The following is a 27559-nucleotide window of genomic DNA, read 5'->3' as shown; positions in this document are numbered from 1 at the left end:
AGGTGGACAATGGTGGGGACGCTGCACTACTGGCTGAAGCTGATTGTAGCGTCCTCACCATTGCTCAGGAAGTGTACAGACGTCAAGCGAGTACAGGATTGGGCTTGACTGTGATGCTCCTCGTGCAAATAACCCGCTGTCACTCACTGGCTAGGCTCACAAATGAAGACAAGATATTAGAGGGCTGCCAGTTCTGTGCAACTGTAACACATTAATGAGTCCATCTTTCAGAAGAGAGGGGGGAAATAGAGAATTGAATTATGATTGAACATCCTGTTAATTCAGTTCTGTTTATATTATAGGTTGGGTCTACTGTTTGCACCACTGCTGCCTGCAATTCAAATAATCAAATTTATTGTTGTCTTCTACATTAAAAAGGTAACTTTTACAACTGCTGACTATTTTGGATATATAGGAGTTAGCTTAGTTGTCCAGTCTTAGAAATCGCCTTTGCTTTGAATTTATTTTGACTCTCAAGTCTGTGTTGTTAGTTGATTTGTGATCATGTTTGCCCTTCAAAGCCTGACTAGGAACCATCGTTGGCAGCCTTTATTAACCGGGCTGGGTGTGCATACTCTTAAACCGGTTGCTTGGGAACCAAAGCTTGTCCAGCAGTTACAAAATGTTCAGTCAGTTGCCCAAACTGTGAAGATTGATTTGTGTGGCACATTGTACTGATGTTAACAAAGTTACTGGGTCTTTTTCAGCTCAGCTTGATGATGAACTGTCAGCCTCCACGCAAACTCTGGCGGGCATCTCATATGATGACAATCTTTATTAGTCTTCTGTGTTTCCCATCATTCCTTGGAGCGACGGTTGCTTACTCCTATACTATATGGTAGTAAGTACAGGCATGGTTAATTTTGTAGTCAAAATCCTGTGAAAGTGATGATTCAAAAACTAGATAAGAAAAGGGGAGTAGAGAGAATTTATTTTTAGTGCTATCTGCTAGTCATCTATATAAATTTAGGAACTACGTTTTTATTGGAGCCGTTAAGATTTTAATGGTGCCAGCACTACAATCTGCCTAACAATATGTTGGCTGAATTTTTCACTTCTAAGCTAAGTCACTGCATGGGCAGTCCTACAAGTTTTAGAAAATGGAGATTCTCCATGGAACGTTCCCTCCTCATGCTGAATTACAGAGCTGTAAATGTGTGAGGGTTGGAGAAGTCTAAGTTCATGTTCTGCTGACTTAGTGGGGCAGAGGTTGGTGGCTATATTGCAAAATATTTGCTGCTATTGTGCCTGCCCTGGTTGTCTTATAGCTACATATTAGTTTAAAGGTTACTTATCATTGATATTTTCAGTCTGTTGATTACCAGTGTAAAATTAACATTTGTCCAGCCATATGTCTCTCCAAAGCCTTTCCACCATCTACAAGGCACAAGTCAGGAGTGTGATGGAATACTCTCCACTTACATGGATGAGTGCAGTCCCAACAACACTCAAGAAGCTCAACACCATCCAGGACAAAGCAGCCCGCTTGATTGGCACCCCATCCACCACCTTAAACATTCACTCCCTCCACCGCTGGCATACCGTGGCTGCAGTGTGTACCATCTACAAGATGCACTGCAGCAACTCGCCAAGGCTTCTTCGGCAGCACCTCCCAAACCTGCAACCTCTTCCACCTAGAAGGACAAGGGCAGCAGGCACATGGGAACACCACCCCCTCCAAGTCACACACCATCCTGACTTGGAAGTATATCGCTGATCCTTCATTGTCGCTGGATCAAAATCCTGGAACTCCCTCCCTAACGGCACTGTGGGAGCACCTTCACCACACGATTGCAGCGGTTCAAGAAGGCGGCTCACCACCACTTTCTCAAGGGCAATTAGGGATGGGCAATAAATGCTGGCCTTGCCAGCGACACCTACATAAATGAATTTTTTTTTTTTTAATTCCTTTTCTGACTTTTTTACCTAATGTAAGGTAGCATTCACCCCATATTTCAATCTATGATTATTGTTTAAGTGGGGCTTGACTATAACCATGCAACCATTATGCAATTTACAGAACACCAGTAAAAGTTGTATATCATGACCGAGCCAAATAAAGGCAAGCTTCACCATTAACTGCCATCTCCCACTTTTCAGGATTCCTCTGAAATTTACTTGTGACAGTGCATATTAGCACAACCAAGTGTTGCCTGACTTTGATTTTTTTTTTAAATTAGCATAAAGCCGTCACTAGTTTGTGGTCCCTTCCGATCACTGAACACCATCTACGATTCTGCAAAGATCTGGGTCCGTCAGCTGGAGAAAGAAGATTCAAAGTTTTTCTGGTTCTCATGGATTCACAGATACTTGGTGGAAAATCCTTTCTTCTTCCTCTTGGCATCAGGCATCCTGCTGTAAGTTTCAGTTTTTCGCAAGTTCAGTTGTAAGATCTGCCTTGATATTCTACAATACCTACAAACACTGCTGATAAAACTATAAAAGTGTTGACTAGGACTGATGAGTATTGCTGAGAATCTATCTCCATTGTTTGAAATGTTATTAGCATTGCTTTGTAGAACACCCATGGTTAAATCAGGAGATAAATATCTTCAAATTTTTATGTCATTTTGTTACATTGGTGCAGACATTACACATAGAAGATAGGAGCAGGAGTAGGCCATTCGGCCCCTTGAGGTGGAAATGGCTTCCCCCAAGTCAATAAGAGTAGAGAACATTTTTTCCCTGGGTTTGCTGTACAGCACAAAATCTATGATTTGAAACTGCCCAGAGATGTTGAGTGAGAATTGATTTATTTTATTCCATTTCAAAGTGGCAATCAATTGGTTAATATTCAGTATGTGTACTTCATTCGGAAGCAGTAACATGGGCAGTCTAGGAGCTGCTTAACACCACAGTGGCAACACCTCAGATGCTGTGTTAATACTGCCCCTCCCCATTCTCAGCAGCACAGTGTGTGCACATTAGCACTTTTACTGATGGGAGGGGGAGAGGATAGCACAAAAGGCAATTGTGTAATACACAAAGAAAGTGAAGTTTGACTTTGAGTGTGGTGCCTCTCACATATAATTTATTACAACAGCAGCAGAGGATTATGTATTTGAGGAAACAAATATAAGGAACATTTTCATTTGTGACTGACCTGATAATCAGCCGGCAGTATGGTATGCTTAATATTTCAGTCACTTCACAGTCTTCAACTTGCTCAGGTGCAGCATTCTTTTATTTCAAAAGTTTTGTAACATTTTAGTGAAGGCCTGAAGAGACGAGGAAGAGCACAATCAGATTTGGACTGACTTTCTGATTCTCATCACACATTTCATATGGTTTTTGTGGGGGGGGGCTTTTAACATAGAATTTACAACATGGAAACATATCATTTGGTCCAACCAGTCTGTATTGGTATTCATCCTCAACATGAGGTACTAAATTGACATCAAGTTAGAACTGGCAGAACAGCTCCCTCGATGGGAACGTAGGGTAAAGACAGGGATGAACCTGGCTGTGATGCCCCCATTGTCAAATAGCCTGCTGACTTTCACTGTCAAGATTCAATCACGTGGCCAATTTTCAAAACTGATCCTGTTATTTTTTGATGGCATTTGAATGTTTATGTGTGTGTGTACTTTCCGTGATATTTTAGTATTTTCTGAAGTCCATAAGCTTCTCTAACTCCTTCACAGATATCTTTGTGAGTGCTAATGTGCATCTACAGTAGTCACTTACAAACACTTTTATATTACTTGAGTGATCACACATATTTTTGTGGGGCAGTCATAATTAAGAATAGCAAGAACTTGCATATAGATATCACCTTTCACCTCTTCAGGACAGTCCAAAGCACTTCACAGTCAATCAAGTACTTTTCAATTGTAGTCACTATTGTAACGACTTCTGATACAGGCTACGATTTCACTATAAGCTTCCCAAGATGGCTCCTGGGCTGGCAGCCCCTTCTGAGCTGCTCTTCTCTTCAACCCTATTGGTGGCCATCCATTGCCATCCTTTACCCTTTCTTCCCCCCAATCTCCTTTCTTCAATTGCTTAAGATACCCTGCCTCTGAGACTGAAGGCATTTCAGCCCAAACTACAAGTTCAAAGCTACCCCTGCAGAGTCCATTGGCCACCCCCCCCAGCGTGTCTTTGTCCTCACTGAGCTCTTTCAACTGCTGGAACTCTGCTGAAACCTGACCTTTTATCACTGGATTCCTCGCAGACAGGACTTTGTTGACTACATGGTTTGACTTGGTGACTGGCGCTGTTCTGCTTTTCAGTCACTTCAAGTCTTAAGTTGCGGAGTTCTTTTGTCAAATTGGTTTCCGCTCTCCTGGACTTCTCTGGACTACGTTTCTGCTTTGAACTACATTGGATTACACTGCAAGACTTACCCACTTTGTCTCTATCTCTGCTGCAAAAAGATTTTTACCTTTTAAACTGCGGCTGTGTCTCTGTTGAACTGGTTCTATTGGTTTTTCAGCTCTGCTGGTTTTGAGGTAGCAGCCGTTGCTCCACTTGCTGTCCAGTGACTCGTTCTACCAGTTTTCAGCTGTTCTGGTCGCTGGCTTGTGGTTTTACTCTTTCTCCACCGCTTTGATCTACGGTGACGTCCAACTTGTGTCAATCTGGCCATCATCTTTCTGCATCGCTACCGACTCTCGTTCCTACAGCAACAACCTCCATCCTCGAATTCTCTACCTTTCAAATAGCTTCTGGACTTCACCCACCTGCTTTGGACAGCGGTTCGTCGATGCTCCGTACCGGCCCCATCCTGCTCACGTCGGCTTTGTACTTCCGTAGGACCTCTGACTTTGACCCTGGTCTCCCTACTATTGTCCCCAAACTATTCCCTGCTACCAGGAAATAGGTATTCCATTAATTATTACATTTAAACAGGCCTATGTAACCTGAGCTTTTCCCGTGTCCATTCGCGTGCGTACTTTGGCTGCTGCTCCGGACCCGAGCCATTCCACTTTTTCCCCCTATTTTCCTTTTCTCTCTATCCCTCCCTGACCGCACTCTCCTGTCATCATGCCTCCTTTCATTTCTCCTCTCTTGGATACACTGCCCTCCCAAATCCGTACCCCAATCCTTCATTACTCTTCGACCTTCCTACTCTCCTGCCGCCGTCCCAGGCTTCACTCCCTCTTAGATAAGCCCACAGCTTCCCTCTGTGCCTCTCTTGGCATCCTACAAATGGCCCATCGAGGCACTCGTCGCTGCTGCCTTACGAGCAGCAACCCCAACTGTCCCATCCTACTCTCTCACCGACCTACCCACCCAGCGCGCCCACTGGGGGCTAATCTTGCCAATATCCTCCCCATCCAGCTGCCCCTGTGGACACTGGCAGTGGGGCAGACATCACCGACCCTCTCTGCATCCCCCGCCAAAACATCCATTCACTTGCGAACAAGGCCCTTGCCATCCATGAGCTTATCGTGGATGATTGCATCACCATCATGGCCCTGACGGAAACTTGGTTGAGGGGTGATGACACCTTACCCTTAAATGAAGCCTCCCCACCTGGCTATACCTTCCACCACTTGCCCCGCTCAGACTGCCGTGGTGGTGGTGTGGCTCTCATCACCAAATCACACCTTGGTCTGTCCCCCTATTCCTCCGGCAGTTTCTCATTCTTTGAGCATCTCACCTTATTCCACCCCCTCACCTCTCATTTAAAACTCTTGTTCTCTACCGCCCACCCAAGTATGATAAAAATGTTATCACTGAGATATCTTCACTGCTCTCCTCCCTCAGCCTCTGCACCGAACGACTTCTCATCCTCAGTGATTTCAACCTCCATCTCAGTTTATCACGCTCTCTCTCCTCTGAGTTCACTAGCCTCCTACTCTCCCTTAATCTCTCCCTCCACGTAAACTCCCCAACCCATATTCACGGCCACCCCCTCGACCTTGCCATCTCTTGTGGCCTCGCTACTCCCATCGTGTCAATCACAGATAAGGCCATCTCTGACCATTTCCTCGTATCGCTCTCCACCCACATCCCCCTTCCACCCCCCCACCCAACCCTACTTCCTTCTGTGTCCGCCCCTGGAAAAAGCTCTGTCCCAACTCTCTTACAACTGCATTTATGAAATCCCAACTGTCCAGCCTTTGGCCCTCCATTCACCATGACATTTCTGCAGCTACCGATCTGCTCAACCACACCCTCACCACCACCTTTGATGCCCTAGTCCCTACTGAAGCAATTACCCTCTCTCACGCTGGCCGTACCCCCGGTGCGGCTCTCATCTTCGCTCCCTTAAGTCCAAGGGACGCAGACTTGAACGGATATGGCAGACAACTGGTTTAGCCATTCACCGCCAGATCTGGCTGGACCACATAAAGCACTATCGGGCCCTGCTCTCGTCTGCCAAAATTGCTCACTATTCCAGAATCATTCTGGAATGCAAACATAAACCCCGGCTCCTATTCTCTACTGCTAACCGTCTTCTTAAACCCCTTTCCCCTTTCTCCTCCATCCTCACCTCCGACAACAAGTGTGAGGAGCTCATGGACTTCTTTGTCTCTAAGATTGAGACCATCCGATCAGCTGATTCTGCCACTTCCCTTCCTTCCCCTAGCCCATCGGGCCAAACTCCCTCTAAGGTTCCCCCCTGTCCTAGCCCTGAACTCACATCTTTCTCCAGTTTCTCCCCGATCTCCCCTTATGACCCCTCCACGCTCATCTTGTCCATGAGACCCCCCACCTGCTCCCTCGACCCTATTCCCACCAAACTGCTGACCACCCAACTTCCTTTTCTGGCTCCCATGTTAGCTGATATTGTTAACAGTTCTCTCTCCTCAGGTACTGTCCCCCTCTCCCTCAAATCTGCCATCATCACCCCTCTCCTCAAAAACCAAACCTTGATCCCTCTGTCCTTGCAAACTACCGCCCCATCTCCAACCTCCCTTTCCTCTCCAAAGCCCTTGAATGTGTTGTCGCCTCCCAAATCCGTGCCCATCTTTGTCGCAATTCCATGTTTGAATCCCTCCAATCAGGATTCCGCCCTTGCCACAGTACCGAAACAGCTTTCATCAAAGTCACAAATGACATCCTTTTGTGACTGTGACAAAGGGAAACTATCCCTCATTATCCTTCTTGACTTGTCTGCAGCCTTTGACACAGTTGACCACGCCATCCTTTTCCAACTCCTTTCCACCATCATCCAGCTGGGTGGGACTGCACTCGTGATGCGCTATCAATTACTCATAAAAGACGGAGAGTTAGGAGAGTAACTAAAGGCTTTTATTAGCAAAGAACAGAGCATGCCTCTCGTGGTTGACTGGGTTCCAAGAAGGCAGGGGGCTGCAGAGTAGTCACCTTTATACTTGGGCCTGTGGGTGGAGCCTGGGGCGGAGCCAGCAGAGACATGCTGAGGCATGCATAGGTACAACAGTGTGCAACAACAACAACAACGGTCAACAACAACAACGGTGAACAACAATAACAGTGGTTTACCACATTCACCCCTTGTTTAAAATTGAGTCCGGCGGGGTGAAGTGTACTAAAGGTTCGTGTAAGTAAGTCTATCAGGTGGCCTTGTATGCCGTCCTGATCGTCGTGGTGGCGGCGGTGATGGTGCAGCATCCAACGTTGAATCTGGCGTCTCATTGAGTGGTTGGGTGGTCAATGACGGGTCCTGGGGCTGCGGCATGCCGTCTAGCGGGGTTGGGTTGTGGGTAGTAGTGGATGGCAATGGTAGTGTTTCGGGAGCACCCGAAGGTGCGAGATCTCGTGTGGAGGCTGTGTCCTCCCGCCCGTCTGGGTACGCTACGTAAGCGTACTGGGGGTAGGCGTGGGTAGTGGTGGGTGGCGAGGGAGGTGTTTCGGGAGCACCTGAAGGTGCGAGGTCTCGTATGGAGACTGTGTCCTCCCGCCCGTCCGGGTACACCACGTAAGCATACTGAAGGTTGGCATGGAGGAGGCTCACCCTCTCAACCAGGGGGTCCGTCTTATGGGACCTCACGTGCTTCCGCAGTAGGACGGGTCCTGGAGAAGTCAGCCATGTCGGTAGCGAGATCCCCGATGTGGACTTCCTGGGGAAGGAGAACATTCTCTCGTGAGGGGTAGCATTGGTGGCTGTACAGAGCAGTGACCGAATGGAATGGAGCGCCGCAGGGAGGACCTCCTGCCAGCGAGAGGTCGGAAGGCCCTTAGATTTCAAGTTTAAAACGACTGCCTTCCAGACCGTCGCATTCTCCCTTTCCACCTGGCCATTCCCCCGGGGGTTGTAGCTGGTGGTCCTGCTTGTAGCAATACCTCTCGCGAGCAGGTACTGCCGAAGTTCGTCGCTCATAAAGGATGAGCCCCTGTCGCTATGGATATAGCTAGGGAAACCGAACAAGGCGAAGAGGTCATTCAGACATTTAATGACCGTGGTACTGGTCATGTCTGAGCAAGGGATGGCAAACGGGAAACGGGAGTACTCATCAATTATGTTGAGGAAGTACACATTGCGGTCGGAGGAGGGGAGGGGCCCTTTAAAATCGACGCTCAGCCGTTCAAAGGGACGCGTGGCTTTGATCAGGCTTGCTCTGTCTGGCCTATAAAAATGCGGTTTGCACTCGGCACAGATTTGGCAGTTCCTGGTCATGGTCCTGACCTCCTCGATGGAGTAGGGCAGGTTACGGGATTTGATGAAGTGAAAAAACCTGGTGACCCCCGGGTGGCAGAGGTCATTGTGGAGGGTCTTCAGTCTATCAACCTGCGCGTTGGCGCATGCACCACGTGATAGGGCATCTGGGGGCTCATTGAGTTTCCCGGGCCGGTACAAGATATCGTAATTGTAGGTGGAGAGTTCGATTCTCCACCTCAAGATCTTGTCATTCTTGATTTTGCCCCTCTGCTTATTATTAAACATAAAAGCTACTGAACGCTGGTCAGTGAGCAGGGTAAATCGTTTTCCGGCCAGGTAATGCCTCCAATGTCGCACAGCTTCCACAATGGCCTGGGCCTCCTTTTCGACAGAGGAGTGTCGAATCTCGGGGCCCTGGAGGGTCCTTGAGAAAAAGGCCACGGGTCTCCCCGCCTGGTTAAGGGTTGCAGCTAGGGCAAAGTCGGATGCGTCGCTCTCCACTTGGAAAGTGATGGACTCATCCACTGCGTGCATCGTGGCCCTTGCAATATCTCTTTTTATGAGAGTGAAGGCTGCACAGGCCTCTGCTGTCAGGGGGAAGGAGGTGGACTTGATGAGGGGTCTGGCTTTGTCCGCATAGTTGGGCACCCACTGAGCATAGTACGAGAAAAACCCTAGGCATCTCTTCAGTGCTTTTTGGCAGTGGGGGAGGGGAGCTCCATAAGGGGGCGCATCCTGTCGGGGTCGGGGCCGATGACTCCGTTCTCCACTACACAGCCAAGAATGGCAAGGCGCATGGTACGAAACATACACTTGTCCGTGTTGTATGTTAGGTTCAACCATTGAGTCGTACGGAGGAATTTCTCTAGATTAACATCGTGGTCCTGCTGGTCGTGGCCGCAGATGGTGACGTTGTCTAGATAGGGGAAAGTGGCCTGGAGCGCGTTCTGGTCAACCATCCGGTCCATCTCCCGTTGGAAGACTGAAACCCCGTTGGCGACGCCGAAGGGAACTCTGAGGAAGTGGTAGAGACGACCGTCAGCTTCAAAAGCTGTGTACTGGCGGTCCTCAGCCCTGATGGGGAGCTGGTGGTATGCCGACTTCAGATCAATCGTCGAGAACACCCGGTATTGTGCTATCTGATTGACCATGTCAGATATGCGGGGGAGTGGGTATGCATCTAGCTGGGTGCAGCGATTGATCGTCTGGCTGTAGTCAATAACCAGGCGCTGTTTTTCGCCAGTCTTCACTACCACCACTTGTGCTCGCCATGGGCTGGTGCTACTTTCAATAATCCCTTCCTTCAGGAGTCTCGCTACCTCGGATTTAATGAAGCTCCTATCCCCGGCACTGTAACGCCTGCTTTTGGTAGCGATGGGCTTACAGTCGCGGGTGAGGTTAGCGAACAAGGTGGGGGGGGGGACTTTAAGGGTGGAGAGGCTGCAAATGGTGCGCGGCGGGCGATTTAAAAGCTGCTGGCTGCAGACTGTGAGTGGGGGGAGGGGTCCGTCGTACGCTAATGTGACACTCTTAAGGTGGCACTGAAAATCCAACCCCAGTAGAACGGCAGCGCAGAGATGTGGCGTGACCAGAAGTTTAAAATTTTTGTATTCTGTGCCCCGTACTGAAAGGGTCACTACACAGTAGCCAACGACGTCCGCTGACTGGGCTTTGGAAGCCAAAGAGATCCGATGGCGCGTCGGCAGGACCGGGAGAGAGTAACTATGCACCGTGTCGGGGTGGATAAAGCTCTCCGTGCTCCCGCTGTCAAAAAGGCAGGTAGTGGCGCGGCCGTTTACCGTAATGTCCATCATGGACCTGGACAGTTGATGAGGGAGAGATTGGTCCAGCGTCACGGAGGCCAGCGTATGGTCGAGCGGGTCGATGTGGTCGTCCGATGAGGCGGTGGTTGAGTCCGGGTCCCCCGTGGTTGAAGTTGGAGACGTCCAAGATGGCGGACAAAATGGCGGCGCCCATGATCCTAACAGTGGTTTACCACAACTCGCCTGGTTCCATTCTTATCTATCTAATCGTAGCCAGAGAATCACCTGCAATGGCTTCTCTTCCCGCTCCTGCATTGTTACCTCTGGTGTCCCCCAAGGATCTATCCTTGGCCCCCTTCTATTTCTCATCTACATGTTGCCCCTTGGCGACATCATCCGAAAACACAGCATCAGTTTCCACATGTACGCTGACGACACCCAGCTCTACCTCACTACCTCTTCTCTCGACCCCTCCACGGTCTCTAAATTGTCAGACTGCTTGTCCGACATCCAGTACTGGATGAGCAGAAATTTTTTCCATTTAAATAATGGGAAAACCGAAGCCATTGTTTTCGGTCCCCGCCAGAAACTCTGTTCCCTAGCCACTGACTCCATCCCTCTCCAACATCTGTCTGAGGCTGAACCACACTGTTCGCAACCTTGGTATTATATTTGACCCTGAAATGAGCTTCTGACCACATATCCGCAGCATAACAAAGACCGCCTATTTCCACCACGTAACATCGCCCGTCTCCGCCCTTGCTTCAGCTTATCCGCTGCTGAAACCCTCATCCATGCCTTTGTTACCTCTAGACTTGACTATTCCAACGCACTCCTGGCTGGCCTCCCACATTCCACCCTACGTAAAGTTGAGGTCATCCAAAACTCGGCTGCCCGTGTCCTAACTCGCACCAAGTCCCGTTCACCCATCACCCCTGTGCTCGCTGACCTACATTGGCTCCCAGTTAAGCAACACCTCTATTTCAAAATTCCCATCCTTGTTTTCAAATCCCTCCGTGGCCTCGCCCCTTCCTATCTCTGTAATCTCTTCCAGCCCCAGAACCCCCCCCCCCGAGATATCTGCGCTCCTCTAATTCTGCCCTCTTGAGCATCCCTGATTATAAACGCTCAACCATTGGTGGCCATGCCTTCTGTTGCCGAGGCCTTAAGCTCTGGAATTCCCTCCCTAAACCTCTCCGCCTCGTTACCTCTTTCCTCCTTTTAAGACGCTCCTTAAACCCACCTCTTTGACCAAGCTTTTGGTCACCTGCTGAAATTTGTTCTTATGTGGATCGGTGTCAAATTTTTTGTCTTAAAATACTCCTGTGAAGCGCCTTGGGACGTTTTACTACTTTAAAAGCGCTATATAAATACAAGTTGTTGGTGTTGTATAACTGCAGCATCAGCGAAAAGCAAAACCACTTAACACTGTGCGATAGTTCTAGTGTAAATGCATCCTCACTCTGTGTACCGTCAAATATACTAAATTCCACACAAACCTTCAGCCTCAAAATGCTTTGTACTTCAAGCAGAATGCAACACCCCAACAGAACTCGGCAACAATTATAAAGCACCAGTGTGAGGTTTAGCAGGTTTTAAAAACAAAAATACTCTCTCAAATCCAGCCTACTCACAAAGACTTGTGTATGGCCAGTACGGCCAGTACTATTCCAGTTTGCTGCTATTTGAATTTGAAATATATTGGTTATTCTAAAACTTTGGCAGTAAGACATGCTGAAACACTTTCTGAAGAATTATGAAATCCAGAAATTCTGTGGCAGCATGTGAATGTTTCAAATCGGTCTTCTTGGGCAGTCCCTCGGAACCGAAGATGACTTGTTTCCAGACTAAAAATGAGTTCTCAGGTGACTGATGAGTCCAATGCGGGACCTACAGTCTCTGTCACAGGTGGGGCAGACGGTGGTTGAACGGGTGGGTGGGGTGTTTGGGTGACGTGCGCTCCTTCCGCTGTTTGCGCTTGGCTTCCGCTTGCTCCCGGCGAAGAGACGCAAGGTGTTCGGCGCCTTCCCGGATGCTTGCCCTCCACTTTGTGCGGTCTTGGGCCAGGGATTCCCAGATGTCGGTGGCGATGTTGCACTTTTTAAAGTCGGCTTTGAGGGTGTCCTTGAAGCGTTTCCTCTGCCCACCTGCGGCTCTCTTGCCGTGTCTGAGCTCCGAGTAGAGCGCTTGTTTTGGGAGTCTTGTATCGGGCATGCGGACGATGTGGCCCGTCCATCGGAGCTGATCGAGCGTGGTCAAAGCTTCGATGCTGGGGATGTTGGCCTGAGCGAGTACACTGACGGTGCACCTATCCTGCCAATGGATTTGCAGGATCTTGCGGAGACAGCGTTGGTGGTACCTCGCCAGTGCTTTGAGATGCCTGCTGTACATGGTCCATGTCTCTGAAGCATACAGGAGAGTGTGTATCACTGTAAACCATGAGCTTGGTGCTGGGTTTGAGGTCCTGGTCTTCAAACCCTCTCTTCCTCAGGCGACCGAAGGCTGCACTGGCACACTGAAGGCGGTGTTGGACTTCGTTATCGACGTATGCCCTTGTTGACAGTAGGCTCCCGAGGTATGGAAAGTGGTCCACGTTGTGCAAGGCCTTGTCGGGGATTTTGATAATCGGGGGGCAGTACTGTGTGGCGGGGGCAGGTTGGTAGAGGACCTTTGTCTTACGGATGTTTAGTGTAAGGCCCCTGCTCTCGTACGCTTTGGTGAAGGTGTTGACGATGGTTTGGAGTTGGGCCTCAGAGTGAGCGCAGACACAAGCGTCGTCTGCATACTGTAATTCAATGACAGAGGATGGGACGACCTTGGATCTGGACTGGAGGTGACGGAGGTTGAACAGTTTCCCGTTTGTTCTGTAGTTTAGCTCCACTCCAGCGGGGAGCTTACTGAGGGTGAGATGGAGCATTGCAGCCAGGAAGATCAAGAAGAGAGTTGGTGCGATGACACAGCCTTGCTTGACCCCGGTCCATATGTGAATTGGGTCTGTGGTGGATCCGTTAGTCAGGATCACGGCTTGCATGTCGTCATGAAGTAGGCGGAGGATGGTGACAAACTTTTGAGGGCAGCCGAATTTGAGGAGGACACTCCATAATCCCTCACAGTTGACGGTGTCGAAGGCCTTTGTGAGGTCAAAGAAGGCCATGTACAGTGGTTGGTGCTGTTCCCTGCATTTCTCTTGTAGTTGACGCGCGGTGAAGATCATGTCCATTGTGCCCCTTAGTGGGCGGTATCCGCATTGCGACTCTGGGAGGAGCTCTTCAGCTACTGGGAGAAGGCAATTGAGGAGGAGTCTTGCGATGACTTTCCCTGTGGCAGACAGCAGGGAGACTCCTAAGTAATTACCGCAATTGGACTTGTCATCTTTCTTGAAGATGGTCACGATTACGGCGTCTCTGAGATCCCCTGGCATGCTCGCCTCCTTCCAGATAAGAGAAATGAGTTCATGTATTCGCGCCAATAGTGCTTCTCCGCCATGATTTAGCGCCTCAGCGGGGATTCCATCTGCTCCTGAGGCCTTGTTGTTCTTCAGTTGGCGGATGGCCTTTTCAATCTCATGCCGGGCTGGGGTTGTGCTGAGGTGGTGGTGGGTAGCATGCTGTAGGATGGAGTTGAGGACACTCACTCGAAGACAGAGTCTCGGTTAAGGAGATCTTCAAAGTGCTCCTTCCAGCGGGCACTGACTGCCTCCCTGTCCTTGATGAGTACCTCTCCGTTCTTGGCCCGCAGCGGTGTAGGACCTTGGGTGCTTGGGCCGTAGGTGGTCTTGACTGCGCTAATGAATCCACACACGTCGTGGTTGTCGGCTAGCTGCTGGATCTCCTGTGCTTTCTCCACCCATCATCTGTTCTTTAGGCCGCGAGTTTTGTGTTGGACCTTGGCCTTCAGGCGTCTTTAGAGCTGCTTTCTTGCTCTCGAGTTGTGTTACTGTTTCCAGATCAGGAATGCCTTGTGTTTGTGGCTTATTAGCACCTGGATCTCCTGGTTGTTCTCGTCGAACCAGTCGTTGTGTTTCCTGGTCGAGTGACCCAGCATCTCTTCGCAGGTGCTGATTATGGAGGCCTTGAGTGCAGACCAGGCGCTGTGGACACTCTGGCCCCGATTTTCGGCTTGTGTGGGAAATGGTCGGGTTTCCCCGAATGTGGGGTTTCTGACGCACAAAAAAATGTGTCAGCCAACTCCACGCAATTTTCCCTCAAGTGGCCAATTAATTCCCAGCATGTGGGCAGCCTTGCTAATTGTCCAATTCGTGTCAGAAAGCCCCACAGTGTGATGTCATCATTCGTGGTGCTTTCAAGGTCCATAGCAAGCACTGCATTCTCTGAAGGCTTCCAAACGAACCATACAGGATGGCAGAGGAGCCTGCAGCAGCTGTGGCCAGTGCCAGACCCCGAGCTGCCTCCAAATTCGACATGAAGCTTCACTGCAGGCATTATTGGATGGGGCTAGGGCCCACAGGGAGGTCCTCTTCCCTAGGTCAGGCAGGAAGAGGCCTCCCACTGAGATCAAGGCTACATGGATGCAGGTGTCAGCAGATGTCAACTCGAATGTGCATGTCACCTTGGCATCACATCTCCAACTCCTTCCTCTACTCCCCCACAGGACCATCCAGAGCCCCCGTCCCCACTGTGGAGGAGGAAGAGGCTGTGCAGCCAGACTCCTCAGAGGAAGCTCCAACCTCTGAGGGCGCAGCGTCAGCAGAAGTAAGCGCACCCAGCACCAGCGCAGACACTCGCACCTCGGGGGGACCTTCGGGACATAGAGTAGTGTTGTCACCTGGTGCTTCACAGCTCACAAGTGAGCCTCAGCAGATTCCGGAGACAGGGACAGCAGTGGAGAGTCCTCGTCGGAGGGCGCAGGACTCTGCCAGCTCAGCTCAGCTGTGCTGCATGTCGACCCTCTGCCTCTGGGTCCATCCGCAAGAGAAGAGGTGATGGATCTCCATGCACAGATGCAGGAGTCTCTGGCAGGTTTTGTCTCCAGGGTCGCTGCGAGTGTGGAGCGAATGGAGGAGTCCATAGCGACCATGAGCAGAGCCTTTGTGGAGTCATTGGCACATGAACACATCACCATGGAAAGGTTGGCAACCTCCATGGAGGAGATAACTCGCCAGGGTACGGAAAACATGGTGAATGCTCATAAGAGAATGACCTCTCTTGAGGAGCGTTGGCCATCTGTTGAACAGAGAAACCAGACCTTCATGGAAGTCCTTCTGAGTAGGACTGCCAGTGCAGAAACGGGTCCCCATGGCCCCCTGAAGTGCAGCAAGGTGCTCTCAAGCCGCTTCCAAGCGCTGGCCCCTTCTGGCCTGTGCAGCTTCAGGTGAGTGAGCAGCAGCCTGGTGCTCATCCTGCTGTTCCTGGTTCTGCTGCTGCCGCCTCTGCTGCTGGAGATCCTCTAATGGCAAGAAGGGAAGGAAAAAAAGGCGTCCCATGCTTCTCGTAGATGCCTCCGCTGAGGAAGCGCTGAGTGAGGGTGGCGAGAGCGGCCTCCCAGGAGATCACATTGGAGAAGTGTGTGAGGCTCCAACCTTCCACAGCTGTGCCTAAGCCTTGAAGAAGTAGCCCCAAACCTGCAACAACAAGGTCCTTCAACATACAAATGCTGTCCCTTTAAATCGCACCTTTCCCTGACCTGCAGCTGACAGCTAGCAAGCCGGCAAGCTTCACGCCAGGTTTCATCAGCGGGGTTCCCCGCAAGCGTGTTTTGCGTGGGGAACCCCTGAAAGTCGTAAGGGCACCCTAAAATCGGCTTAAACAAGGTGATAATTGATCATTACTGTTCCGACGGCCAGTCCCACCAGCGACGGGCGGGACTGAAGCGGGTCGGAGAGAAACGGCAGTCCGAAAGTCGGACGGGGCGGGGAATAGGCAGGGGGGGGGGTCGCGACCCGCTTTTTTAGCAATTTTTCGGCCCCCGGCCGCATGAAAAGCCGCCCGACGGCTGCCAGAAAATCGACCCCTCTGTGTCTCTGAATCACTGGGAGTCGTCGGGTTGGTTGTGAGGCACAGGCTGAATAGGGCTTTCTTAGCAGGGTCTTTGAGTGGGACCCAGGAGCGAGGTCGAGGCCTAGGAGCGAGGACACTCATTGAAGGAGACACCGCGAGACACACTGGGGGAAAAAGTCAGTTGTTTGCGCCTCCCGTTGGCGCCTTAAGAGGGCGCCAATTGGGGCGCAAAGCAACTAGCGCCCGGGCACGGCGATGTTTGTGCCGCTCGCGAAATTAACTAGACATTTTGTGGCAGCGCTAAACAGTACCGCCACGATCTCCTGCGCCGGCAGATCGTGACGTCAGTCGAGTGTGCAACGCCCCGTTAGCGCCCCGGACCGGATATTCAGTGGTGCCCCCTGCCTTACCGCCTGCCGCTAGCAACAACAGGTTGAGGGGAGCGTTATGCTGTCAGAAAGGGACTGGGGGAGCGCTATTTAAAGGCGACCGCTTCCTGCCATTTTTTGTCGGTGACATTTTTGCACCACGCAGTCAGAGAGAGAGAGAGAGAGAGACTTCTGGAGAGATTCAATGCTGTGTGAAGGAGTTTTGAGTACTGAGCAGCACTTTGCAGGTTTATTTTAATTTGCGCTTCCTCGCTTCGCCAGCACTCTGAGGTAGCGCCTCACTCCGTGGCATTTGCGCCTTAAGACAGGTGTGAATTAGCGCTCCAATCACCTCCAGGGGCAATAAAAGCCAAGTTTGCTGTCAAAGGCGATAATTAGCGCCAGGCGCTAAACTTTGCGCACGGCCGATAACGGCGCCCCAAATGGGGCGATACCGAATTTTTCCCCCAAGTTAAGGAGGACGGGACCCAGGAGCGAGATCGGGGCCCAGGAGCGAGGGGTCAACTCAATAGTGTGCCTAGAGCAAGTGATGTCAAAATTTGCAGATGGTACAAAAATGGGATATATAATTCATTCTTTAGAAGACCAAAGGAGGGAGAAAAGAGGGATCGGACTTAAAAGTAGCAGATGGAATTCAATATCAGTAAGTAAAAGGAGATGCATGTTGGTAAGAAAAAATAACAGCACCTCCCAAAACCACGGTCTCTGCCACCTAGAAGGACAAGGGCAACAGGGAACACCACCAGCTGCAAGCTCCCCTCCAAGTCACACACCATCCTGACTTGAAAATAGATTGCCGTTCCTGCCTAGTCGCTGGGTCAAAATCCTGGAACTCCCTCCCTAACAGCACTGGGAGCGCCTTCACCACATGGACTGCAGCGGTTCAAGAAGGCGGCTCACCACCACCTTCTCAAGGTTGATTAGGGATGGGCAATAAATGCTGGCCTTGTCAGCGACGCCCAGATCCCATGAAAAAAAAACAAATAAAAAAAATAATTATCTAGTCATTATCACATTGCTGTTTGTGGGAGCTTGCTGTGCGCATATTGGCATTTCATACATTACAACAGTGACTACACTTCAAAAGTACTTCATTGACTATAAAGCGCATTGGTATGTTTTGAGGTTGTGAAAGGCACTATATAAATGCAAGTCAATCGTTTTATATATAATGATTAAGTATGCAGTATTGGGCTCCACATTGTAGGAAGATTATTGAGGCTTTAGACGGGGTACAATGCAGATTTATTAGGATGCTATCTGGTGTAAGGAAATACAAATATGAGGAAAGACTTGAAACGTCGTGTCATTTTTCTCTAGAACAACGGCGATTATGGGGCGATATGATAGATGTGTTTAAAGTTATGAAAGGATGAGACAGGGTAGACAGAAGTTTTCAGTGCTTGGGTCCAGAACGAGGGGCCAAAAATACAAGATTGAATGTGAGATTTTAAATGACAGACAGGAGAAGCGTCTTTACTTCGGGAGTTGTGAGGCTGTGGAGTTCAGCTCCAGGGTTCATGGTTCAGGAAGAAACTCTGTCAACATTCAAGATTAGATTGGATCGCTGGATGAGGGATATGAGAACAGGGTAGATAATACGCTTTCGGCTATTTGCTTGTGTGGAGAGTAAACACCAACTAGAACCGGTTGGGCCACATGGCTTATTTGGGTTTTGTAACTTCTATGTATTTCTATGAGGGTTGCAATAGAAAAATAATACTTAGGGAAGGTAGTGAATCAGAGTGATTCATCCACAGGCCAAAAGACTATGCTGTGGTAAGAGCAGCTTTCATTAATATTTTCAAAAATAAATTATATTTAAATCTTACTGATCTGTTATATTTAGTATGGCACACCTCCTGCAGTGATCTCAATAAAGGTGGGTATGGATAAATTGAACATTTCATAGATGGGGTTTATGGTTTTGCCATGCTCCACTAGACACCAAAATAATCATTTGGAGATGTACAAGTGGCTTAAGTCTAAACATATCGTACCAAATAATGTTTCCCCTTCAAACTCAGTAAAATGAGTTCCAATTAGCTCTTTGGGCAGCGTGTATGAAACCCAGAAGACAACCAACCCCACAATGCACTCCTCAGAATTACTTAACAAAAGACAGCTGAACATTCTGGTCATTTCAATGTGATATAGTTTGCCCTTGCCAAGTTGTAGGTCACAATGATCAGTTTATTTGATTAAGTGTTACGTGAATGAATTCTTAGAATTATAACTTTGTGATGACTAGTAACTGGCATTTATAGTTACAACATAATAAAAACATAATAAAAACAAAGTGTAAATTGCTGCTGTAACTTTAAACATGGAATCTGGGCAGAGTCACACACCATGAAAAAATTACACTGGATCCAAAAAATGATTGTGGTTTCTGACTGTTGTACTTGTGAAAAAATAAAGGCAATATATTCAGTATATTGTGGTGTACTGGTTAGAGAGCTATATCATGATTCCACACTGTTACTGAAGTTTTGTGTTAAAGTTCAACATTAGCATTCTAATTTTTTCTTTCAGTATAGTGATTTATTTCCACTGGCAAGTTGTGGATGGTCAAAGGAAGATAATTAAATTATTAAACGAACAAATTATTAATGTAAGTATCTGACTCTTTGATGAATGTGCATTTGATTGTTTTATTCACCTTGTACATCCTTTCACTGAAATGGTTATTTATTTAGCATATATAGGTGGTGGTAGAACCACATTATCTACCAAGTATATGAATTAAAGCACAATGTCAAAAATTACTGTCAATAAACATTGCAGTGCTCGTATCAAATTCTTGCCTAAATCATTTAAATGGAACATCGTTGGATCGGTATAGTAGTGGAGAAAGGAATTTGATAAGAGCATGTTAAACATTCATACAGTACATTGGTGGCAGTCATTCTCAGTTTCTTTCCCATTAAAATTTTGATTTAAACATTTAGAAATATTTACAAAATAGAACAGGTATGATTCTATGTTGAGAAAGTATTGTTCTGCTTTAGGAGATAATTTGATGAGCCATTCAGCCCATCGTGCCTGTGCCGGCTCTTTAAAAGAGCTATCCAATTAGTTCCCCAATCTTTCCCCAGAGCCCTGCCTATTTTTCCTTTTCAACTATATATCCAATTCCTTTTTGAAAGTTACTTTGAATCTGCTTCCACCACCCTTTCAGGCAGTGCATTCCAGATCATAACTCGCTGTGCAAAAAAAAACAAATTCTCCTCCTCTCCCCTCTGGTTCTTTTGCCAGTTATCTTAAGTCTGGTGTCCTCTGGTTATTGACCCACCCACCAGTGGAAACAGTTTCTCCTTATTTAGTCTATCAAACCCCTTGTACATTTGAACACATCTGTTGAATCTATTAACTTAATTTGGGGAATAGTAATTCATATTTTCAATTGAAGGTTTTCTTTTGATTTGCAGTGTACTCCCTTATTAAATTAGGTATGGTGGTCACTATTGCAAATATAAATACTGTCAGGTCTGAATTGCCACTGGGTCTTCATGTTGAAAACCAAAGCTCCACATCATTAGATCACAAATTAAATCACTGGCATGTGTTGTCCTGATGACTGAGTTAAAGAGAGAGTTTCAGTACAGACTTGGAAGGTTCTAGGTTTAATTCCCAGTCTATGCTGATCTCATTCAGATTTGCCAAATTATTATGATCTGTTTTGTACCAGTAGCAGATTTTTACCAAATTATTATTTAAGTTGTAATGTACTGTCGTCACATAACACACACACTCTCTTTTGGCACAGGAGGGAGATGACAAAAAGTTTCTTATTGGTAAACTCCAAGATTTCAACACACAGAAATTTAAACCTCAGAGGAAGAGGCAGAGACAACGGGAAGTTGAGGTAACTAGATTTGTTTTCTAGATGTTTTGCTTAGTTATAGATAGCTTCTTTGATTTTGATTATCTTGTATATCCTGCTCAGTGCCCCACTACTCTGTTTCCTAGTTTCCTACAGCAGTAACTACATTTCAAAAGTATTTAATTGACTGCAAAGCACATCCTGCGGTTGTGAAAGGTGCTATAAAAATGCAAATTCTTTCTGTCTGTCTGTCTGTCTGTCTTTCTCCCTTCCCTTCCTTCTCTCCATCCATTAGTCATAAAGCACAGAAGGAGGCCATTCCGTCCAGGCCTGTGTTGGTTCTTTGAAAGAGCTATCCAATTAGTCCCACTCCCATGCTCTTTCCCCATAGCCCTGGAATTTTTTTACTTTTTCAACTATATATTCAATTCTCTTTTGAAAGTTATGATTGAATCTGCCTCCACCACCCTTTCGGGCAGTGCATTCCAGATCATAACTTGCTGTGTTTATTAAAAAAATTAAAAAAAAATTAAAAAAAATTCTTCCTGATCTCCCCTCTGGTTCTTTTGGCAAATATCTTGAATGGTTCTGGTTACTGACCCTCCTGCCATGGAAACAATTTCTCTTTATTTACTCCTATCAAAACCCTTCATAATTTTGAACATTTCTTTTAAATTTCCCCTTAACCATCTCTGCTCTAAAGAGAACAACCCCAGCTTCTCTAGTCTCTCCACGTAACTGAATTTCCTCATCCCTGGTACCATTCTAGTAAATCTCCTCCACACCTTCTCCAAGGTCTTGACATCCTTCCTAAAGTGTGGTGCCAGAATTGGATGCAATGCTCCAGCTGATGACTAACCAGTGCTTTATAAAGGTTTAGCACAACTTGCTTGCTTTTGTAGTTCTGTCTCTATTTATAAAGCCAGGGATCCCGTATGCTTTAACGGCCTTATCAACTTGTCCTGCCACCTTCAAAGATTTGTGTGTGTGAACCCCCAGGTCTCTCTGTTCCTGCACCTCTTTTAAGATTGTACCAGTTAGTTTATATTGCCGCTCCTCATTCTTCCTTCCAAAATGCATCACTTCACACATCTCTGCATTAAATTTCATCTGCGATGTGTCTGCCCATTTCACCAGTCTGTCTATGTCCTCCTGAAGTCTATTACTATCCTCCTCATTGTCTACTACATTTCCAAATTTTGTGTCATATGCAAACTTTGAAATTATACCCTTTATACCCAAGTCCAGGTTACTAATATACATCAAAAACAGCAGTGGTCCTAATACCAACCCCTGGGGAACACCACTATAAACCTCCCTCCGGCATGAAAAACAACTGTTCACCATTACTCTCTGCTTTCTGTCTCTTAGCCAATTTCATATTCAATCTGCCACCCATTTGCTTCGATTTTGCTAACCAGTCTATTATGTGGCACTTCATCAAACTTCTTTTGAAAGTCCATGTACACAACATCAATCGCACTATCCTCATCAACCCTCTCCGTTACTTCATCAAAGAACTTAATCAAGTTTGTCGGACATGATTTGCCGTTAACAAAACCGTACTGGCTGTCTCTTTTTTTTAACCCACATTTTTCTAAGTGACAATTAATTTTGTCCCAGACTATGCTTTCTAAAAGTTTCCCCATCACCGATGTTAGGCTGACTGGCTTGTCGTTACCGGGTTTATCTCTCTCCTTTTTTGAATAGGGGTGTAACATTTGCAATCCTCCAGTCTTCTGGCACCACTCCCATATCCAAGGAGGATTGAAAGATTGTGGCTAGAGCCTCCGCTATTTCCACCCATACTTCCCTCAGCCACCTAGATGCATCCTATCTGGACCGGGTGACTTTCCTACTTTGAGTGCTGCCAGCCTTTTAAGTAACTCCTCTTTATCTATTTTTATCCTATCCAATTTCTCTATCCCCCCCTCCTCTACTATGACATTGGCAGTATCCTCTTTTGTGAAGGCAGATGTAAAGTATTCATTTATTACCTCCGCCTTGCCCTCTATTTAATCCTTTTGATCTCTAATCAGCCCCACCTTTTCTTTCACTGCCCTTTTACTATTTACAGGAAACTTCGCGATATCCGGCACCGACGGGACCGGCGTGATGCTGATCTATGAAAACTTCCGGACAGACCAGCGCTAATGTTGAAGGATACGGAGGTTTTCATCTCCGTATCTGACAACAAACGCTGTTGCTTAGCAACAGCTTGTAAACAGTCGGCCCGTACCTTGGAAGCGTCTCTGTAGCTTAGCAACAGCTTCAGAGAGGCTTTCCAGAGACTGTTTAAAAAAAAAAATGCTAGGAGAAGAAAAAAAAACTAACAAAACGGCTGCTGATTTCTGCCGTTAGATCGAGGTTTCCGGCCATACAACCTCCGGATAAACCAAAGTTGCCTGTATATGTTTATAAAAGATTTAGTGTCCCCTTTTATGTCATCCACTAATCTTTTCTCATACACACTCTTATTTCCTCTTTTGGTTCTCCACTGCACTTTCTGGACACTGCTTAATTCTCTACTGTATTTTAAACCTGACATTTATTGTAAACCTCCTTTTTCTGTTTCATTTTAATCTCAATACCTTTAGTCATCCAGAGAGTTCTAGCATTGGATGCCCTTCCTTTCCCCCTCATAGGAATGTGTTTAGTCTGTACCTGAACTATCTCCTCCTTGAAGGCTCATTTACTGTTTTACCTGCCAGTCATTGTTTCCAATCCACCTGGGCCAGATCCCTTTCAGATCACTGAAATTAGCCCTCTTCCAGTTGGGTACGGTGATTGTTCTTTGTCCCTTTCCATAACTACTCTAAACCTAATGATATTGTGGGGTTTTTTCGCTCTCTGCACATGTTTGCTCTCCTGTAAAGAATACATTTTCTGGGGAGAAGGTGATGTGCAAGTTAGCACATTGGGGTTAATTTTCATCTCTGCTGCCTAGGCGGTAACCTGGGGGAGCGGATCGCCCACACTATATTGTCATTCCATTGAAATCAAAACTGATTTCACCAAGGATCCTTATATCCAACAGAGGTGGCTTTTATCCAATCAGAATTTGAATCCAGGTCCCAGAGTTAAAAGTCGAGGGTCTGTCTGACATCCACTTCCCCATACTGACTTACATTTTTAAAAACCTTTTACAGGAAACTTGTGCTATCCGGGACCGAGCTGTTGCCGTCCCATCAAAACTGCCGGACAAACCAGCGCTAATGTTGAAACATATGGAGATTTTGAGCTCCGTATCTGGCAACAAACCCTGTTGCTTAGCAACAGCTTCTAAACAGTCGGCCGTACCTTGCAAGCGTCTCTGTAGCTTAGCAACAGCTTCAGCGAGACCTTGCAAAGCCTGACTGGTGGAAAAGAAAAAGCAACGAAAAGAAAAAAAACTAACGAAACGGCTCCTGATTTTTGCCGGTGGCTCGAGCATTCCGGACAGTTAACCTCCGGATAAACCAAAGTTTCCTGTACCCGTAATATTTTTGTTTTAATTTGGTGCAAAGGTAGTAGAATTATTCTGATAGGTAAATGAGCAGTGTTATAAAGCTCATCATTCATCAAGAAACTACTCATGAAATAACGCTGGACGGCCAGCTGGTGGCGCCGTCCAAGGAGTATAAATACTCGGGCGTCGGCCCCAGCTATCCAGGGACATTTTGTAAGAGAAGGAACTAGTGAAGTACAACTAGACCTCCATGTTCTGAAACAAGTTGATTAAAGCCTTGCTTTATGCTCAAACCAAGTGCGTAGTGAGTTTTATTACGTCAAGCAGTATTTGGTTAAGAATTTTACTGGCTTTGTAAGTGTATTGCAGTTCATTTCTCTAAATGTTTCTCATCTGTATCATTGAATAGGTTCATCCTGACCATGACTAGAAGGGAAGAAGAAATCATTTTGCCAGTGGTGCTGTAGAGAAAACCAACAACGCAAAGCTAGTAAAGCAGCTGATATAACTTGACTCTGTGAATTATTAAGGGATGCCTGGAATTGTTTTTTTTTTGGGTTATTTGGCTGTCTGCACTTGAAGTTGGTAAAGCTACAGTGCATTAATCGAAACTGGAATCAGTGCAGCAACAACCAATTGCACGGTGTCCCATCAACCACATCAAAGCACCTTTTACTACAATATTACAAACTGATCCCACCGTTGTTGCACTTTGCTTCACTGGATTTTTATTCACTGTGTCAGTTGGCTTCCAACGTTCACTTAAATGCTTTCTTGGATGGCAAATGTCAGTCAGTCAGTCAGAAAGGCTGCAGACTCCCTCAGAGTTTCCATTTATGAATAATGTTCTTAACTGAAATGATACACATTTTTTAAAACTAGTGGCTATTCAGTGGTTTTGCCCACAGAAATTCAGGACCAAGTGAATTTCCCTCAAAGTGCACTGGTGATGTTGTAGGGGTCTGGCGCTTAGGAAGCTCCATCTAGTGGTAGAAGTGTGCAGCGGCAGGCATTATTGTAGCGCAGGATGGCGATGCCCAAATATAAAGTGCAAAACATGACATAACAAATCTAATAAATTATAGATAAACCTTTAAAAGTTCTGACTTTCACATTTATACTGTGGATTACAATTCACTTAAAAACATTATCCTTAAAACAGTAGCCTAAATCAGGCTCTAGCTTTTGGTTTTTTAAAAAAAACAGAAGTAACCTTATATGTAGCATGATGATGACTTCATCTAATCTCCACCGGTATATTTTTGCTGCATTTGTAATTACAGATGCAAATATTGAATGCGCTCTTCAGAGTGACCAAGAACAAAATATTGATGCGTTGCACTGACAGACTTTCTCAGATTTGTCATTTACATAAAATGGAGCAAATTGTTGCTCATCTTTTGTCCCTTTAAAATTCAGAACTAAGATTCTGACCACTGTAGCAGGACTAAAGCCCCACCTTGTGCTCCGCGGAGACCAGGATAACTGATCTGACAAATACCTCCACAGCCATCTGTGAATTTTGTTAGTTGTACTGTTGATAGCCATGTGCCAGGAGGTCAGACATTCTTTGTATTTACTGAAAATTTTATAAGATAATTTGAAATGCTGACTCTTTAAACTGTTTATATTTATATTAAAAGCTATTGTAACCCAGATGCGTAATGCACATTTTGGCAAGAAACTGATCTTGCAGCTTCTTTCTTTGTCAAGTACTGATCTACTAAACTAAGTTTAGGTGAACAATTAACTATTTGCTGTTTACTATCTGTCTGAGCCGGGGAGTGAAAGCTTTAATTTATTTGAGGTATTCTGAACTGCCCCTATGTTGTAAATACTGCACAATAGCACACTTCAAAATTGGGTTCTGTGCTACATCATGTTTTTTTTTGTGTGTACCTCAAGTGTATACGATGGATGCTAATACAATATATTGTAAAAAGTCAGTTGCACATTAAAGGGGAGGGTCTTGTACATATTTAAAGTATCACAATTTTAATTTTGTTGAATGTGTTCAGTGTCTAAAGTGACAGATGTCCATTGGCCTACCTGTGAATGGGAAGTGACAAGTAAAAGAGATAAAAGATGGCAGACCCAGTGTTACTAAATGCTGCTCCCTAACCCGACTGACAGTTTTATGTCAAAGCAAAACGTAAACTTTGTTTTTTTTCATAGATAGGTCAAATCCAATCATAGGAAACAGTTTCTTTCATGTTTTGTTTTGGACTTCTGCAAATGACTTAACACTAGTTGTGTACAGTTTGTATTGTGTGTTCTGAGTTTACAGAACTCCAAGTAAACAACTGCACATCAAACCAGGTCAAATCAAAATGGTTAAATCACTGTTCTTTTCTTTAGATCTGCACTCGGTGATCAGATCAAAATGAGAGCCTGACTATAACAAACCCAAGTTCTACTGAGCTGCCCAAATTGAAATGAACATTGGCGACGGGCATGGGTTCACATTCACCTAAATAGCCAATTCCCACTTACACCAGATTCAAAATGTTCATTCTTATGAAACTTTTAGTACGGTATTATTCTGGACCATGCAGTCAATGTATATAGGTTTAATAGAGTGTGGAAATTTTCTGTCTATTTTTACTACATTTTTCTATGTTTATATTTATTTGTATAAAGGGTAAAATAATGGAGTATTTTCAGTGTACCATTTGTTATTGAATTATAACAAACAGAAATGTTGTACTGTACAAACCAAACCAAAATAAGGCTCAACACTGGCCAAAGTGAACTATGATTTTTTTAATGTCCATAGTGTAAAATGATCCACTATTGTCGAACACCATGGTGTGCCACTGAATTAAACTCAAATATACATCCTGTATTACTAAAATGTACTGAATTATTAAAATGTACTGAAACTTGAAAATATGCATCAGTGTTGTCTATGAAATACTTGGTTCCAATTTTCTCATTTAAGATATAGGCCTAGAAATTCGGTATAGCCGCGTTTAGGGCGCTAGTCCTGGCGATTCGCAAAGTTTAGCGCCAGGCGCAATTTAGCGCCACCTAGTGCGATATTGGGTTGCAGCGCCCCTAAAGGTGATTGTGGCACTAAATCAGGCGCTGCACGCTACTCCTAAGGCGCTAACCCGGCGGCGCAACCCAATTTCACGGTGGCGGGGCGCAGCGAGGGTGCTGTCAATAATCACTTTCCCTGAGACACACTGGTGACGGCCAGCTCTTAAAGGGGCAGGTCAATTGGCATCACCAGACACACTCACTGCCTTGTAGGCCTTCAAAGCGGTGGGAGCCTACCTGTGGCGCACCAGCCTAGCAAGACATGGAAAGGGTGAGGCAGAGGGCGGAACGCCTCACTGATGGGGCATTGGATGCTTTGGTTGGCGCAGTGGAATCAAGGCCAAGGAAGATGGTCGGAATGTGATTTATGTTTTGGACAGTCTCCCGGGTGTGAGAGGCAGTTATGTGTCAGTGTATTAGTTTTGCTTTCTGTTGCCATAGCTTTCTCATGTTTGAAGGAACCACATTTTGTGTAATGAAACACTTTCTTCATTTACAATGGCCATGCCTGCTATATACATGCATCTTGCCCTTCACAGGCTTGGGGGTATCAGATCGGTTCCATTCCTGTTCTTGGAATGGCAGCAAGCATTCCGTG

The 27559-nt window shown here is 46.4% G+C and overlaps 1 protein-coding gene across 2 annotated transcripts in view; it reads left to right on the top strand.

Annotated features, from left to right (window-relative positions):
- The window catches only part of tmc6b (transmembrane channel-like 6b), a 125396-nt gene extending 98583 nt beyond the window's left edge, over window positions 1–26813 (top strand). For both annotated transcript variants that reach the window (XM_085963736.1, XM_085963735.1), the window contains exons 16-21: window positions 303–378; window positions 708–841; window positions 2181–2357; window positions 19181–19259; window positions 20415–20513; window positions 24329–26813. In XM_085963736.1, coding sequence (XP_085819862.1) covers window positions 303–378; window positions 708–841; window positions 2181–2357; window positions 19181–19259; window positions 20415–20513; window positions 24329–24349 — 586 coding nt within the window. In that variant the 3' untranslated portion in view covers window positions 24350–26813. The remainder of the gene's footprint in view (window positions 1–302; window positions 379–707; window positions 842–2180; window positions 2358–19180; window positions 19260–20414; window positions 20514–24328) is intronic.
- The last annotated feature ends 746 nt before the right edge of the window (window positions 26814–27559 follow it).

Source organism: Somniosus microcephalus, chromosome 21, assembly GCF_052327205.1.
Source record: "Somniosus microcephalus isolate GS21.2 chromosome 21, FLI_Smic_1.0, whole genome shotgun sequence".
In the NCBI taxonomy this organism is placed as follows: Eukaryota; Metazoa; Chordata; class Chondrichthyes; order Squaliformes; family Somniosidae; genus Somniosus; species Somniosus microcephalus.
The sequence above is the reverse complement of the archived record's forward strand: the minus strand, read 5'-3'. Positions and strand labels throughout refer to the sequence as shown.